At 42.7% G+C, this 18,140-nt stretch overlaps 2 protein-coding genes across 4 annotated transcripts in view; one reads left to right on the top strand and one right to left on the bottom strand.

The window, feature by feature from the left end:
• Window positions 1–9,911, top strand: part of LOC122191213 (pyrin-like) — a 15,878-nt gene extending 5,967 nt beyond the window's left edge. For all 3 annotated transcript variants that reach the window (XM_042891437.1, XM_042891435.1, XM_042891436.1), the window contains 3 exons: window positions 2,619–2,957; window positions 6,321–6,347; window positions 7,956–9,911. In XM_042891437.1, coding sequence (XP_042747371.1) covers window positions 2,619–2,957; window positions 6,321–6,347; window positions 7,956–8,515 — 926 coding nt within the window. In that variant the 3' untranslated portion in view covers window positions 8,516–9,911. The remainder of the gene's footprint in view (window positions 1–2,618; window positions 2,958–6,320; window positions 6,348–7,955) is intronic.
• Window positions 9,912–12,148: 2,237 nt separating this feature from the next.
• Window positions 12,149–18,140, bottom strand: part of LOC122191212 (butyrophilin subfamily 2 member A1-like) — a 10,445-nt gene continuing 4,453 nt past the window's right edge. The window contains exons 4-12 of the mRNA XM_042891434.1: window positions 17,525–17,623; window positions 17,112–17,138; window positions 16,462–16,488; window positions 15,879–15,905; window positions 15,447–15,473; window positions 15,079–15,105; window positions 13,287–13,307; window positions 13,081–13,107; window positions 12,149–12,687 (exon numbers count right to left, since the gene is read on the bottom strand). Coding sequence (XP_042747368.1) covers window positions 12,149–12,687; window positions 13,081–13,107; window positions 13,287–13,307; window positions 15,079–15,105; window positions 15,447–15,473; window positions 15,879–15,905; window positions 16,462–16,488; window positions 17,112–17,138; window positions 17,525–17,623 — 821 coding nt within the window. The remainder of the gene's footprint in view (window positions 12,688–13,080; window positions 13,108–13,286; window positions 13,308–15,078; window positions 15,106–15,446; window positions 15,474–15,878; window positions 15,906–16,461; window positions 16,489–17,111; window positions 17,139–17,524; window positions 17,624–18,140) is intronic.

Genomic DNA, 18,140 nt, shown 5'->3' with positions numbered 1-18,140 from the left:
GAAACACTTGTGGTCAGAGGAACACAGCTCTCTGGTGTCAGACACATTGTTCTCTAGCAGTGTATTGCTTGTTGTTGGGAGCCAAAGGCACCCCAGAGTCTGGCAGATCCCATTTTCTCCTCTGCACAGTACGCACTGCATCTGGGGTGATGTTCCACCACCTCCCCACTCCTTTACGAGGGTCACAGCTCACTGGTGTCAGATGCAACCTACTCTATGTATGGATGGATTCTGGTTTGCACAAGAAGGCAGGGAAGACATGATCATTACTTCTAAAAATCCTCTAGCTGGTGGAAGACCTACAGGTCCTCAGCTGACAAGAGGGAAAAAGAGCAGCCTTTTCATGCTGTTAACAGTCTGGCTTTATCACTGTTGTCTGGTGGAAAAACAATGACAGGATTTTGGGAGTTGTAAATTAGGGAGAGCAATGCTGGGAAATTAGCAAGGGAGAATAAAAGATGTAGAGGGAGAAGTGAAGGGAGGGAACTTGAGGTCAGGAACTTGGTTTCCCCACTTCCATGCAGGTGACAAGACTGCAGGTGGTAACAATTCTTCATCTCTCCTCCTCTTGGAAGGCAGAGTCTCTTTGATGAGCTCTCAATGCTCCTTACACACTGTGAAGGACCCTGCTGGGGCTCTCGCTTCTCCAGCCTATGGAACCTGCTACAATCTCTCCCTTTCACCACTCATATTTGCTAACCAACAAAGAGCCTTCTATGCCACAGTGATATGAGATTATGACTTGTGGACATGGCACAGATTATGGCTTGTAGACATGGCACAGGACAATTCCTGCCCTCTGTTCAGCCCTGACCGACTCTGCAAAATCTTGAGGCAGAATCTGAGGGCCTTTCCTGATCCCTCTGGCACTCAATCAATTCAAATCAATACAGTGGAGGTGGAATTTTGTTGTCACTTCTGTCCTCTTCCATCCAGAGCTGGTGTGCCTTGAACTGCAAGGAAGGATTCAGTTCCATGGAGCAATAAACACAAGAGACAGATCAGTCTAGATGGAGAGGGAGAGAAGGAAGCTTCAGAAGCTTTGTTTCCCCTCTTCTCTTCCATTAGAGAAGGAACAGAGCGGAGAATAGGAACACTAATGGATTCCTGCCTTTCTACACATTCTTGCCCTCTACAGAGTTTCCTTTCTGTGAAAAGAGCATCTGAAGGCCATGTTTGCTCCTAAGCACACTGTAGGGAATGTCTGCTAAGGAACTAAAACTGAAAGATTTCTTCCCCTGACATGAAATGCACTACCTTCTCTGAGAGACAAGGCCTCAAATGGCAGGAGGCAGTGTCAGCTTCCAGTCTCTCTCCTCTTTTTTAAAAGGAAGGACAAACACCTCATGGGGCCAAGAATCCTCGAGGGCAGAGATGGAGAAGATTCTGAGCAAGAAACTGGCCTAACAGGTGAAGTGAACAGAGGGCACACACAACAATGAAAATCAGGAATTCTTTGTCTACTTCCCACTGGCAAGCAGATTTCAGGTGTTTCCACGAAGGCAGGGCTAAATTGTGCATAGTTTTAATGCAGGGAGGCAAAAACCATAGGATCATCATGCCACCAGAAGGGCTGTTGCACATGTGTAAGCACTGCTCAGAAGAACTTAAACATCTCTTTGCATCACAGACTTCATACATAGAACCATTAAAATCTCTTTGAGGAAAATGAGTGATACATCCATCATAACATGGACAATCTCCCTAAACTCAAAGTTTGAGACAGTGAGTGAGCCCAAAGCATTTTCTCAGTGATAGCAGAGGGCTGCCAGCCCTTTTCCTGTGTGCTTTTTCTCTGAGAAATCTCCATGCAGGTGACAAGTCTGCGGGTGGTAACAGTCCTTCATCTCTCCTTCTTCTGGAAGACAGAGAGTGTTTGAGGAGCTCTCAGTGCTCCTTACACACTGTGAAGGACCCTGATGGGGCTCTCACATCTGCAGCCTATTTAACTTGCTACAATCTCTCCCTTTCAAAACTCATACTGCTAATCAGTAAAGAGCCTTCTATCCCACAGTACACAGACTGTGGCTTGAGGAGATGGCATAGGGCAATTCTTAGCATCTGTTCTGCCTGGACAGACTCTGTAAAACCTTCAGACAGAATCTCAAGGCCCGTGCCCTTTTCTCATCTCTCTGGCACTAAATCAATCGAAATCAATGCAGCAGAGGAGGAATTTTGTTCTCACTTCTGTCCTCTTCCATCCAGAGTAGCCTAGGTACAGGCAGGTGTGCCTAGGACCATGTGATAGGATTTCCTTCCTTTAGCAGTATGCATGAGAGACAGATTGGTCTTGATGGAGAGGGAGAGAAGGAACTCTGGCTCAGGCACTTGGTTTCCCCTCATCTCCTCCACTGGATAAGGAACAGAAGACCTGAAATGGATTCCTCTCCCTCTACACATTCTTGCAATCTAGAGTGTCCCCATACTGCTGAAAAGAGCTTCTGAAGGCCATATTTTGGGCTTCAGCATATTCTCGTGGATGTCCACTTAGGAACTAAAACAGAAAGATTGCTTTCCTTGACATTTCTTACAGGAAAAGTACTTCCTGCTTGTACAGAATATTCCTCAGACGACAAGAGGCAGTGTTAGTTTCCAGTGATTCGTTTCTTTCTTCACAGGAAGGACAGTGGAGATGAGCACCTCAGAGGTCGTGGAATCCATGAGGGAAGAAATGGAGAAGATTCTGAGCCAGAAACTGGCTGTGTTGCAGAGAGAACTGATAACGACCCAGCATGCAATCCCACCTATGAAGGAACCGACCGACACCTGGACTACCCTTCAGAGTATCTCTGAGAATGTGCAAGCCCTGCAGAAAGGTTTGGAGAGCATGCATGTGTCCACAAAGGAGGGCCTTCAGATGCTCAGAGCAGACCTGGAGGAAAGAGTACCAAAAGCATGGAATACACCCAAAAGGTCTGAGCCTGAAGAGAATCTGTTGGATGTGGAGAACCCTGGAGGTGAGCATGGCCACCCCCAAGCGGGCTTTCATCTCCCTGTGTTAGATCTCCTATGAGCACATAAACCCTCAGTCAGTCTTCTCTAAAGAGATGGGAGGGAGAACTGGAGTGGTAAAGAAGAGGAAACATCATGTTTGAGAGAAGGGAATTTAACAGGTGAACAGTGGGCACACACAACAAAGAAAATCAGGAATTAATTGTCTACTTCCCACTGGCAGACAGATTTTAGGCATTTCCAGGGAAAAAAAAAAGGCCTGAATTCCTTATTAATTTAATGTGGGCAGGCAAAGATCGTAAGCAGGAACATGGAATGTGCCATTCCTCCTCCATTCATTCATAAGCAGGAACATCTGCCATTCCTCCTTCTTTACCTTAGCCAAGTAGGATGTCATATGGTATAGAATGTCCTTTTTTCCTATTGGGGTCTGCTATCCTTCAGATGCTCAAATGTCCTCAGATGCTACCTAGAGGGCAGAAGAGTGAAAGGTCTAAGGGTTCTGGGTCTGAGGAAACACTGTTCTTTCTGAAGTACCAGTCCAATGAGCACGGCCATCCTTAAGCAGGCTTTCATCTCCACAGATGGTAAAACTGTTCAACAGGACTGAATCTACTGTGCAATCTGAGTTTTCATCATGCTTTTTTTCTGTGTGCTATATATTTTATTTGGCCTCTTACAACAACCCAAGGCGATGACATAGCACTCCTTTTGCTCTTTGCTGAAGACTCTGAGATTCCCTTGCTAGCAGGAGCTCAGTGAGAGACTATAGGAGTGACTGGCAAAGCGCTTGACAGCTTTGTCATAGGACAAGTATTCCCTCAGGAAGCCTTTCTACCCTGGGAGGTTCATCACTGTAAGAGGAATGCCCCCTTTCTATCCATGGTCTTGCCAAGATGATAAAGGGCCTGGAGCATCTCCACTTTGAAGAACACCACACTCAACTGGTGAAGAACACCAGGGTCTGTTCAGCCTGGGGAAAAAAAGACTTAGAGGGGATCTGATAAATGTTTATAAATATCAGAAGGGATGGTGGAGGTAAATGGATGAGGCCAGGCTCTTCTTGATGGTGTGTAATGAAAGCATGAGAAGTAACAGCCTAAAACTGGAACATATGAAGTTCTGTACTAACATGCAGAAGAACTTCTTCATGGTTAGGGTGATGGAGCACTGGAACAGGATGCCCAGTGAGGTTATGGAGTCTCCTTCTGCGGAGATATTCAAGACCCTTCTGGTGACCTACCTCTGCAACCTGCTGTAGGTTACCTGCTTTGGCAGGGGGTGGTCTTGATAACCTCTAGAGGTTCTTTCCAAACCCTGTGATTCTGGTATTCATTCCTTTGAGATGTATTTCTCCTTTCTGAACTTAAGTTCACTCAATAATGAATGAGAGCTCACAAAATGGTGTCCTACATTTCACACAGCCCAGTAGTGATCGGACAAGGAGGTTGGTTTAAATTAAAGGGGGGAGATCTAGATTTGGTGTTAGGTGGAAAATTGTTACACACAAGATAGTGAGGCACTGGCACAGGCTGTCCAGAGAAACTCTGGATAACTCACCCAGGAAGGCTCTGCAAAGAGGAAGAATACCTCCTACTCCATCAGATTGCTCAGTGCTCAGTAAAGCCTGATTTTGAATGTCCACAAAAAATGCCACCTCTCTTTGCAACCTGTTCCTGTTTTTCATTACCCTTATTGCAAAATAACTTCTGTTTTATATCCAATCTGAATCATTAATTGCAATTAGAAACTACCTGTCTCAGCTACCTGTCACCTCCAACAGAAACAACACTTTGAGAGAACTATGTGTGCTAGGAGATGTGATGGGGAGGAGAAGGGATGATGAACATTGCCTGGGTCAGAGTAATGGATAACTGTTCCTCTACTTATTATGGTACACATCCTTAGAAGAATCAGCAGCTGGAATTGAGAGTGGACAACAAGCAGATTTTAGGGCATTCTAAGACAAGTGTTACACTGATAAAATTTCCTTTGCCATGAGGAGGCACAAATCCCTACTGATGACTGGAGAATAACACTACCTGCAGATGGCCCAGGGTGGTCCATCATCAGGAAGAGCATTTCAGCAAGAACTCCTCTGCTCCTGTTGTGTGAGAAACCTGAGAGGCTGCCCTCTAAAAACTTCATCTCCTTGTTCCCTATCCCTTCTTCCCTGCCGTGAACTTCTTGTCTTCTTTCTTCTATTCAAAAATTCCTCCCTTAAAAGATCACAAGAAGATTGACAAAAGAAAATAGTGCAGGGGTTTGACGATGATGAGTAGCATACTCTGCATAGTGAAGTTCTATTACATGTAGTCAGAGTTCAGACCAAGTTGCTATCGGGTCGCCATCTAGATGGTTTATCTTGAACAAATCTGGAAAATCTGATGCTGGAGAGTCACCTTTCTTTCCTGGCAGACTCTCCATTGCGAAATGGAGTCTGCAAAAATCAGTGGTCTGGCCAATCCTTCATTCCTTCAGCAAGTATTTCTCAAGGGAAAAAGAATGAGAGCCTCAGCCAATCTCACAGCAGCTTTTTATCCTTCAGAGACTTCTCAGGAATCTAACGCAAGCACTCTGTGCCAAGTGCCAAGAAGCAAAAATACACACATAAGGAATTATTCTTGTCTCTCCAGAATTGGTTACTGGTCTTGCCTGTGGTCAGTGAATGTGTGTCTACAGTTGTCTTTCAGGCCTCTTGGTCTAGAAGCATAAGATCTAAATATGAATGAGGTTTCTCACCCTGAGTCACATTGAGACCTGAGAGTTGATAAAAGCATGTGTGTGTGGCAGGTGGAGTGGGTCTGGGTGCCACATAAGGCAGGTAATTAGAAAATGGTGTTTAGATTTTATTCCACTTTTCTTCTGGGTGGGGGCACGTTCTGAGAGGAATCAAAAGCCAGAAGCAACAATGGACAAGCAGCAGATTTTAAGGGATGGTAGGATAAGTGTTTCATTGAGGAAGCTTCAGCTGCAAGTATGATTTAGTTAGGAAGAGTCTGTGCTCCTGGCATTCCTAAATATGATCGTCTGCATTCAGGACAAATTGAGATAACTGCAAATTCATGTCCCTTGTTCTCTACCCTTTCCTTCCATGCCACAAGTATGACCTTGTTTTTCTTACCTTTAACTATTCTTACCTTGAATTTAAGCTTGGTTACAGTTTTGCTGCTGGAAGACCAAGCCTCCCAATGGCCTGAGACTTCACCTTCTATGGCGGATTGACACGCTTACCCAACTACAGAACTAACATGTCATGTAGGAGAGCACTGCACTTTCAGTCAGCAGCGCAGACTGTGTCTCATTATACTTGAGGCCATCATGCCTTGAGAAATCCACTAACTGTCTGCTTTAATTTCTTCTCACAGGTTTTTTCAAAATGCAGCGCTACAAAGGTAAGCAGAAAGGAAATGATGGACACGAATTCTCAGAGCCTGGCTGCACCTCTGAAATACAAATCCAGCCCAGGTGCAGAGTTGTATGGAAAACAACATGCTCAGAGGAAGGAATGTCTGATAACTCTTTTCTTTCTCGTGCACTGCCAAAGACCTTATGTATGCTTGGCAGGAGGCATTTTAGCTGTGTGTAGCCAATAGTGGCTGCTTGCATTGGCCACTGTAACACACTCCTCTCTTTGCCCTCTTTGGAGTGAGAGGGGATTATTTCACAGTATTGCACCTTGCTAGAGGCCTGTCCAGTGATCATAATGTGCAGAGGTTAGCCGGGTGAGAGGAGGGAAGAAGTATTTCCTTGTTATAGCGCCAGTGAAAATCACTCTTAAATTCTAACCCACAAATCATCTGAGTGTGGTCAAGAGAAATTCAAAGACGTGTTTGAGCCCACAAAGTCTTTCTTGATGCTGAATGCCTTCTTCAAATGATCCCTGTTAGAATGCCTTGCAGTTCATGCACCCTGGGTGGGCATCATGGTTTCAATAGCAGGCCAAGTATCATAGAATCATCGAATTGTAGAATCACTAAGGTTGGAAAACACTTCTAAGATCATCCAGTCCATCCATCCACCTATCACCAATTGCTTCCACTAAACCATGTCCTTCAGTAGAACGTCTAAACACTTGAGTGCTTCCACGATTGGTGACTCTACCACGTCCCTGGGCAACCTGTTTCAGCACCTGACCATTCTTTCAGAGGAGATGTTCACAGAGTCAAACCTGAATCTCCCCTGACACAGCATTAGGCCATTCCCTCTAGTCCTATTGCTAGTTATATGGGAGAAGAGCTCAATCCCCATCTCACCGCAACCTCCCTTTCAGGTAGTTGTAGAGAGAGATAAGGTCTTCCCTGAGCCTCCTCTTCTTCAGACTAAATAATTCCACTTCCCTCAGCCACTCCTCTTAGGACTTGTGCTCCAGACCCCATAGAAAAGCTTCATTGTTTTTCTATGGATATGCCCCAGGGCTTTGATGTCTCTCTTGCAGTGAGAGGCCCAAAACTCAACACAGTCCATAAGGTAGAGCTTCACCAGCTCTGAGTACAGAGGATGATCACTCCTTGCTCTTGCTGGCAACACTATTTCTGATATAAGTCAGGATGCCATTGGCCTTCTTGGCCACCTGGGCACAGTGCTGGCTCACGTTCAGCTGACTGTCAAAAAATACCCCCATTCTGTTTCCTCTACACAGTCTTCCATACGCTTTGCCTCAAGCCTGTAGTGTTGCCTAGGATTGTTGTGGCCCAAGCGCAGAAGCTGGCACTCGGGGTTGTTGAACTTCATCCTATTCGCCTCAGCCCAGCAATCAGCTGGTCCAGATACCTCTGTAGGGTCTTCTGTCCGCCAGGCACTTCATCACATACTTCAATTGTGGGAATGAAGGGTCCTGGGAGAATGAGAGGGGAGAAGCTAGGATACCCTGAGGCAATTAGCTACTGACTGCACCCTGAGTAGAGGGAAAGTAAGATGTGAGTAAGGACAAAGTAAAGAAAGCCTTAGTAAACCAGACCTTGTGTTTTCTTGCTACTTACAACATGACTTGATCATTGCAGTTGATGTCACCCTGGATGCTGACACGGCTCACCCCAGATTGGAAGTGTCTAAAGATGGGAAGAGCGTGAATGATACCGGTGTGATCAGACAGGTGCCCAGCAAGGAGGAGAGATTTGATTCCCACATTTTTGTGTTGGCAAAGGAAGGATACACATCTGGAAGAAAATACTGGGAAGTGGATGTTGGAAAGAGAAGAAACTGGATCTTGGGTATTGCTTCTGAGTCTGTGGCTCGTAAAGGGACTGTGAACCTGTCCCCAAAGAATGGCTTCTGGGTCATAGGGTTAACAGATGGGGAAGAGTATTGGGCCCACACGGATCCTTGGACTCGTTTGACAGCGAGTGGTAGACCACAGAAGATTGGGATCTTCCTGGACATCTCTGCCAACAAGCTCTCATTTTATAATGCCAAAAAGAAATCAGCTTTGTACACTTTTACCAGTATTGGTGATAGCAGACTGGAAAGGAAATTCATTCCCTTCTTCTCAACAGGTTCTGGTGTCTCAGCACTTGATACTGAGCCATTGAAAATCGTGCAAGGGTTTGATGATGATGATTGAATGTGTGATTAAATACAGATTGTGAAATGAGACTGATATGTTGTCAAAAAATCCCCAACTTTGTGTTTCCCAGTGGAATCTGGCTAGGTTGTTGGTACCAGAATTTTTCAGCACTGCTTGCTATTCCTGCTGTGAGACAGCAGAAAGAAGCACTAGAAATCACGTTGATAAATGGAGTATAGCACTCAGTATCCTTGTGAACTCCTTATAAAACATGAGTTTTATTAAAGACTCGTGTGGGGAACTGAAATGTCTTTTCAGAGCAGGAAGTGCAAGATTTCAATTTGATAGCCCCTGGCTGTTTTTTCCCACCTCAGTCACATGGAACTAAATCCAGTATCCAGGAGATGTCCAAAAGCAGATCACATCAGACTCATATAGTCAAATCTGCATCAGTCACATCATGCTGCTTTTCTTCAGTTCAATTCATATGCATTTTCCATGCCATTTTTGTAGGTGTGAAGATCAGTTTGTGGTTGAAGTTCCTGTTCCTCTCCAGAGGCATCAAAGCATAGCAAGGGTTAGTCTGTCATTCCTAAGGGTCTAAAAGGTCTGATAAATTTTATTCACAGATACCAAATAGAGAATTATTAGGATTTTGCTATTTTTCCTACTAAAGCCTCAACTGTCTAGTCCAACAATCCTTTAAAAATGGTATGGAAGTCGTTCCTATCCCCTTATTCCAGTAGAAAACCTGAAGCATGGATGAGGGGCTTTGTAGTGTTTCAATGTCCTTCAATTCCCAACCAGTGATGATTGACGTATTCCACTTACCAGAATCAAGGTGCCAAAACTTCCTGCTTCAATCTGGGCACTGTAGACCACTCCAGACTTCCTTCTAATTACAATTGCTCACAATCAGTCAGTTAAGGCTCTCCTTTCTGAACTTTCATGGAGTGTCTTTCTCAGAAGGGATTCTCAAAAAGTCCCAGCAGTTCCATGAAATCGGAAGCTTGTATTTCAGTAATTATTTACCTATTTTATACAGTAGTCTAAATTCTGTAAATTGAATTGTTCTAATTCATGTTTGATGAGACTGAACAACCTGCTTTAAGGTAAAGTTGTCCTTTCCCATGGCACAGAGTTTAGAGGACAATCTTTAAAGGTCTTTTCCTACTCAGACCATCCCAAGTATGAAATGAAATGAAAACATGTAAAATCATAATAGCAATTGGAGAACCAAACAGTATGTGAAGGAAGATCACAAGAAGCATTCAGGGAAAGTTTTTGACAAATGAATAGCACAACTTTTGGAAGAATTAGGAGATATATTACATCAAACAGAAAAAAAAAAGTGTTCTTCTTTCATATTGTAAGTTCTGGTTAGTGCCTATGAGTATCTACATAAATCCAAGTGTGAAAAATCCTACCCTGTAATTCAGTGTAACCACAGTTTAAATAGAAATAAATAATTTCCTTTCTGTTATTTGCCCACGTCTTACTATTTTCCACTTACGTTTGCTTATGTCTCAAACTTCCAAGGGGTTTACAGACTGACTGAAGCTGGGGAGATACCCAGAGCAGGGAAGTCCACAAGCCCTGCATGGATGAACAAGAATAACCCAGAAAAACTCAAACACACACAAAAAAAGGGGTCGGTTTTTAAATAGGTAGGGCATAATGTGGTTACTTGTCATACAGTATGGATCTGGGGTTAGATAGAGGCAGTAAACCCTTAGAGTTGAAACAGTTTATGGATTTATTTCACAATCAAATCACTGATGGATCACATAGGAGGCTGCTGTATTTTATCACCTACACAACTTGATGCCCTTGAAGACGAACACAATCATAAGCTTCAGCAAAGTGAGCTTTTTATTTGTCTTGTTGGCATACATTCTGAGGATGCTATTCAAAGCCTGATCATGAAATTCATACCAGGATACAGAGCGACAGAAAGACACAGATGTACCTTGATTGCTGAGGTTTGCTGTTTCAGAACTGTCCTGGCCAGAACAGCAGTGACTGATCATGAGGTACAGGGGGGTTTGGTCGGCTCCTTCATCCAGGGAACCCTGAGATAACAGAGCAGCCCAGCAGCTCTCACCAGAGTGGCTGATGTGAGATGAGCATTGCCAGGGCAATTAGCCCTGCTGGTGAGTCTGCTGTTTTGCTGAGGCTGCACCCTGGTGGAAGGCTATTGCCAGGAAAAATGTGGAGACCAAGACCTCTGTCTAAGTCCTATGCATACATGGGAAGGCTGCTGCTAAGAAAAATGTGGGAACTCAGACTGAGGTACTGAAACAACACCCTAGTGCACATGTCTCTGGCTGCAGTGAAGTGCCAGAACCTGGCCTTTGCAGTGTTAGACAATGGAGACAGCACTTGTGTTAGATACAACCAGGTAAATGACTCAGTCAGCCTTGTGGTTGACCTGAAGGAGAAGGTGGAGAGGCTGAGGAGGGAAATGTGAGAGGGAGATTGATTGGTGGTCCCAGTTCCTATTGGCCCTGAGATCTAGGCAGCCAGTTTAGGCTCCACATGGATCACATCACCCCACCCTGCCACAGGTAGTGGAGGGGAGCTGGCAGGCAGGCAGTGTTCCCACTACTGTCAACCCTCCTCCTCCTAACAACAGTGATGAAGAATAGAGTTTCCAGTCCATTCAGGTCCTCTTGAATGGTAGCACAGCCTTCAGGTGTGTCAGCCACTCCTCTCAGCTTTGTGTCATCAGCAAGCTTGCTGAGGGTCAACTCTATCCGTTCATCCAGGCCATTGATGAAGATACTGAAAAAGCCCAGATCTGGCACTCACCCCTGGAGAACTGCTAGTTACAGACTTCCAACAATACTCTGTGCCACTGATCACAGCCCTCTGAACTCTGCCCTCAGCCAGTTCTCTGTTCACCTCACCATCTACTCATCTATTCCACGCTACCTTCATTACAAGGATGTTGTGTGACACAGTGTCACTTGCTGAAGTCAAGGTACACAACATTTACTGTTCTTCTCCCATCTATCATCCAGTGATGGCATCATAGAAGGCCACCAGGTTGGTGGAACATGATTTCCCCTTGGTGAATCCATGTTGGCTTCTCCTGATAACCTTCTTATCTTCCAATTACTTGGAGATGACATTCAAAACAAGTTGTTCCATCCCTTTTCCAGGGATGGAGGTGAAGTTGGCTGCCCTGTAGTATCTTAGATAATTGTTCTTGCACTTTTTGAAGACTGAAGTGACATTGGCTGTCCTCTAGTCTTCTATTTTCTTTTCCTGGACAGACTTACCATGGTGCTTTGTTTTATTGTGGTGGTTTATACATGACTTGGAATTCACACCCAGTCTCGAGAATACTCTCAACCAAAGTCAGAAACAGTTCGTATTCTCTTAGTTGAGAAGTAAGATAAAAGCTATTTCACTTCAAACTGATTTTTTTTTTCTACTTTGCAATGCTGAAATTTTGCCCCATTTGTCTTTTCTTCCCATGTTTTCCTTTTTTTTTCTTGAATCCTACTTTTCTTATTTTATGACATCCTAAGATGATGTTACCTCTCCTCCCCTCTGCCCTGACCACTTAAAATACAAAACAAATAAACAACAACAACAACAAAAAATTGCAGTTAAAAAAAAAACAAAAACAACAACAAAAAACTCCACTTTGATTCTATAAGACACTTTATTCAAAATCTCATTTTACAGTGGCTCCAAAGGGACGGGGGTTAATACTGGGTGGATAACAGGTGTGTCTTCCTCTCTTCCTTTGGATAAAAATGGGAAAAACATTTCTGTAGGTTCCTTTCCAAGACTTACAGAGATTTTTACCATGGTGGACATCTGATGAGCTTCGTAAAAGTTTATCTGTGCTTCCTCCAAGTCCAGAAGCACACCAATCACTGAGTCATTCATCTCCTTCTTCTCAAAACTGATGTTTCCCTTGATAGAGAAAATGTCTCCCCTGGATTTCTGCAGAGCCCAGTAGTCCTCCCTGCCAAGTGCCTCTTGCTCTTCTCGTTTCCCTTTCTGCCTTATGACCCCCAGCACCCAGTCCTGCTGCTGGCCCACATCCACTTCCCAGTAGTGTTTCCCAGATGCAAACCCTTCCTTTGCCACCAGGACAGGGATTGTGGACGGGCTGCTCAGGTCAGCAGGTTCACATGCATTGTCCTCAACACTTGGAGCTCCTGGCACTTGGATCTCAAGGAGTTGGCTTTCAGGATTCACAGTAATGGGAACTGGAGGGGAAAATGAGATAACAGTGCTTCAGGGACCTCTATGTTCAGGGTGAGGTGGGTTGAAGCATTTGAGGATCCGAGCAGTCCTGGCATGATTTGACAAGGAATTGAAACAGGGCAGGAATCAATCACATACAAACTAACAGGACCTTGGAGTTGTCATAGCCATGGTGTTCTCTCTTGTGGGCAATTCCAGGTGATTCCCTCCCTCTCCATACAATATAAAATTAAATAATACAGTAGCCACAAGCCTCATTCCCTTCTAACCAAGCCAGGTGAAGGCTTGCTCCTATGACTCCAGCTCAGATGTTCAATTTCTAAGATCACAGCATTGTCATTTCAAGGGAACTTGGTCAAAGAATTTTTTTGTACACTCCTTCCTTTCAGTTTTACCTGCATAGCTCTGGGCTTCCCAGAAATCTGCAGAAAGGAAAGAGATGATAGGGTTTTATTATTCCATTGGCAATTGCAGACTTCTGAAACTAATGTACTGAAAAAATTACCCCCATACAATTCTTGTCACCTCTGATTCTCTATCAGTTTTGGCTTAGGTCCTCTTAACTCCACAATTCTTCTTGTTATCATTTTTAATGACTTACCCAGCTCAGCTTTCAGTTTACCTGCAAGGGAAAGATATTTCAGTCAATAACACTTGTTTCTTTTAATATTTTCATTATAGTTTTACAAAACAGAACAACCCTAGGGCATGAAATAGGAGAGAATTCTGGAAGCCGTAGTGAGGAACATTTTTATTCATGCTATTTACATACCAGCATCAGTGCTCCAAAGGGAGGGGCACAAAGTTGTCCTCCAGACTCCATCAGGACTGCATTTACACAGCATTACCTCAGATATGTCTTGAATAACTCTTTAGTAAAGCAGGTGAGGGACATCTGAAGGACAGCTTAGATGGGATTATTCAAGGAAAATTCTAGTTTTATCTCTGGGCTTCTTTTTGCTCTCAGAAAGATATGTTCTTGTACTCCAAGTCTGGTCTGGATGTGTCTTTTAACTGCTCTCATGATAAGGATGCCTGACTTTCTGAGAAGATAAGACAGGTCTGGGTCATCCTTAGAAGGGTTCTTCTACTTTGTGCTGAGCGGCCAGGTTATTTCTGTGGGCGTTCTGGAAGCAGTTGAATCCAAAACAAGCTCCCTAATAGGCTCTGGATTTTCACACAATCCTGAAATATATTCTCCAGAAGACAGAAGGCCAATATTATATCAGAATAAATCTGATTCTGCCTAAAAGCCTAGTGGTGGGAGCCTTTCATAGGAAGAGATTTGGGCAAGATTTCTTGACTGCTGCTTCACCAGAAGAGTTTGGAACTGACTTTTTTTCTCTCCAGGAAATGCATTAACGCTACAGTGCTGCAGAGTGCTTCATCTACTTGTTTTCATGAGCTTTCTGGAGCAGATTCAAGTCAGAGGGCTGTTCTAGCTGACTGGAAGAAACTGTTGTCTATCTTGCAGCACTCCCTGCTACCAAAACCTTGGCATGTCATTCCAGTGCAGTTTCTAACTGTAATGTCACCAATTTGACTGAAGCAGCTCTAAATAATTTTTGTGGCAAATGGTTCAGAGACTGAATAAAAGACCTGCTGTCCCCTAAGCCTGTGGAGTCAAGTGCAAAAAGATGAAATAAAGTGAAAAACAAGTGCATGTAGTATGAAGATAAGTTTATGCATAATATGTATTTTGTGAGGATTGCTCTGAAGGTAATGTCTACTACTTTATTCTGTTGGCTGACCATGTCAGAGGCATGTGTTGGTGAGATGGCAATGGAAGTAGAACCTTCTTGCCAATAATTCAATACATTTTGTTGCCATGTGACAGATGGCAGCAGAGGGGCACTCTGACAAATTGGCATATGACATAGAAACGCATATGAAGCAAGGGTGTGTAATTGAATTCCTCCATGAAGAAATAATTGCACCCTATTGACATTCATTGATGCTCCCTGAACGTTTATGGAGACCAAACAGTGTATGTGAGCACAGTGAGGCGGTGGGTGGTGAGTTTCAGCAGTAGTGAACTACTCAAAGCTTTCTCCATATCAGTGAGAGAGGCTCACCTCCATTAGTGCAGTCCTTTTATAGGATAAAATCCATTAGAAATCAATGGTATCCAGATCTTTATTGTGAAGTCAGGCCTGGAAAACTTATGGCCAAGAAAAAGTAGTCTAGGCTAGTCATAAAGTAAAGCATCAGGACAGCAACCACGGTGAGATTATTTTTTTTAAAGAAAAAACCAGAACCTTGTAGATGGATGTTTCACCAGATTTGTTCAATTTCACAATCTGGGATGGCACTGACAAACTCATCTGAAGAATTTTATTATTGTTTCTATGCTTGATGGGATTGTAAGGTATATATAAAGTGTGTTTCCTTACCAAAGCGGCCTTTGAGTTTGGATTTTTCTGAAAAATAAGAACATAAATAAGTGATACAAGAACTCAAGGAAAACAACAGCAACAACAACAAGAAGCATTTGTGAAAATAACATAATAGTTACATGCCTGTTCTTTCCTTCTGGAGGTCCCTTCCAACCCCTACAATTCTGTGATTCTGATAACAGGCAGAGCATACACTCCATTTGAAGGTAGAGAGGTAAATATCATCAATTTTCTACCATCTAATCATCTGTACTAACATATCCAAGAAGTCATTTAAACTAAAACCAAGATAATTAAATAAAGCAATTTATTCCATTGTGCCTAAACTGCATCCATCCTCAATTATTGAAGAAAATGAGATTTACCTCTTCGATTTTTGGCTTTCTCTTGTTCTAATCAGTTCAGCAGACAGAAAGAAAGGAAAAAAACCACACATAAATGTGATAGTTATTGGATATGAACTTACTAAGTGGACTATTGCGTTTTATATGTATGGACTTTCCATAAAGTTTCACTGTTAAAGTTGAGTAAATATTCTGAAAAAGCACTCTTAATGTTATTCTGCTTTACAACTAGGACACAGAATCTACAGTGCTTAGCCTTTCCTTATTACCTTTGGATATTTTCACACGAGAATAATCCAATTCATTTAAATCCCTTGTTCAAATTAAAAAGCACTATCAAGACTAGTAATCACATCAAAACCAATTGACAAACAAACAAACAAAAAAAAATCAGACAATTCTCCATCTTTAGTGCAAAGGCATCGTATTTAATGAACAGCAAAAACATCTTACCTAACATCAACTTCAGTTGTTCATTTTCTGGAAGAGACAATACACAGACACCAATGTATCCCGTGGCAGAATGGCTCAAAAATACCAATATGCAAACTGCAAAATCACATAGCATGGTGTCCTTGGGCGTCCTTGGAGCTTGGCTACTTTCACTGCACTGTCAACTGCTTCAAGCAGGTGTAAATCCAGAGGAAACCAAATAATTCACCCGTGAATGGATCACAATATTTTAACTGTATTAGAGGTAGGTAACTGATAAAACTTGAACAAGGTGGAAAGACAGTTTATTTGTACTGCTGGTACATTGAACACCTCCCTACAAGGACAGACAGAGCTGGAGCTGTGCAGCCTGGAGAAGAGAAGGCTCCTAGGAGAGCTGAGAGGGGTATGTCAGCATCTAAAGGAGGCTATCAAAAAGACCTGGACAGATTCTTTAGCATGGTCTGCTGTGACAGAACAAGGAAAAATCATTTCAAACCTGAAGAGAGATATTTAGGCTGGATATAGGGAAGAAGTTTTTTATAGGAGATTTGCTGAGGCACTGGAACAACTTAACGTCATCACAAATGCAAAGGGATTTTACCTTCTTCCATCGTTTTCTTCAATTTTACTAAAAAACAGAGACAAGCAGATCATTGTGTTAGCTACTCTTGTGTACGCCGCTTATTCTGCATAGTGAATTTTAAGTGTAAATAGAAATAAGTGGGGTTAAAAGTTAAATTTAATTTAACCTGGTATATTTTCTAAGGCTTCTGGTTAGCTCTACTTTTCCAGACCAAGGGGGATATCATTTCTAATAGAGTTACACACACACACAAAAGGGAAGGTGTATGAAGAGCTGCTGAAGTCACTTTATTTAGATAAGAGGAGCCTGAGGAAAGACCTCATCACTGTCTAGTTATTAAAGAATCTGAGGAATGCTTCTGATGCCTTAATTATGCATGATTAGATAGGAAGTTTAACTAGGAATGATAGAAAATGTTAGTCAAATGTCAGTCCACATACAGTAATGACTAGGGCTTAATGAAAGCAGGAGCAGACTGTTTATAAAATACATATGGAAAAAAGCTCATGCAAGATGTTTTTACACTGAGTGGTGCAAAACTAAAATGAAAAACTAAGATATTTGTCTATAACAATTACTAAATAGTCCATAAATATTTCCTTTATTTAAATATAAATAATCCATATGCTTTACAAAGTGTCATATTCTTCATCTTCATCGTCTCTTACCTGAATTAATTGTTTTCCTGTGGTTACCTGGTTAACAACAACGAAACAAACAAAAAAGAACAAAATGACTTTTGAAGAGTAATACTGAGAGCGATCATTTCTCTGATTTCTCTCTAGTGACATGGGTAACTCTCTGGAATTGTGTCCCTAATGAATACAGAGAGGGTCTCAGACATGTAGTTGAGCTCATAGAGCAATCCTTGTGAGATCTAATGTTGTCTGAGGTAAGGACACGCAATGTGTCTTACCACTTGTTCAGCCCATGCACTTCCCCACTCTTTTATTGTTCGATTTCCTGAATTCACTCATGAAATAATTGCTGGTCGTTTTGATTGTAAGCTTTTGTTGCAATCATGAATTTCAATATGATACTTCTGTGCACTATTTGAAAGAATATATGAAGAAATACTTACTTTTTAGCTTAAAAAATACAACCCAAATTAGGACTGCGATGGCACATAAAATTACCAGGTAGGCAACCGGCCATTTTGAAATGGAGGGGAAGAAAATATCTACAAAAATGAACAAAAAAATGTTGCATTATATTAATGAGTTAAATAAAAGCAACTGTAACTCAGGATGTAGTCAAGGAGATGGTGAGCTTGTATTTTTCTTTGATTTTCCTAATAAAATTGCTGAAGAAGATATCTGGTACAAAGGGAGCAGTAATTCAGGGAGAGTCTTTCTGTGGGTACCAAATTTGAGATATGGAGAAAGCTTTGAGTAGTTCATAAATCTGAAGGAATTCTTTTTTCCCCACAAGTGTGTTGCATTTCATACTGAACTGACCACAAAGCAGGAGATTTAAAGAAGGAAGAAGTCATCAGTACTGAGCAAGACTCAGTATTGATTTCCTTCCTTCCTTCCTTCCTTCCTCCCTCCCTTCCTCCCTCCCTTCCTCCCTTCCTCCCTTCCTCCCTTCCTCCCTTCCTCCCTTCCTCCCTTCCTCCCTTCCTCCCTTCCTCCCTTCCTCCCTTCCTCCCTTCCTCCCTTCCTCCCTTCCTCCCTTCCTCCCTTCCTCCCTTCCTT

Source organism: Lagopus leucura, unplaced genomic scaffold, assembly GCF_019238085.1.
Source record: "Lagopus leucura isolate 7727_CA_CO unplaced genomic scaffold, USGS_WTPT01 222-3_obj-0_obj, whole genome shotgun sequence".
Classification (NCBI taxonomy): domain Eukaryota; kingdom Metazoa; phylum Chordata; class Aves; order Galliformes; family Phasianidae; genus Lagopus; species Lagopus leucura.
This window is presented reverse-complemented; position numbering and strand designations above follow the sequence as displayed.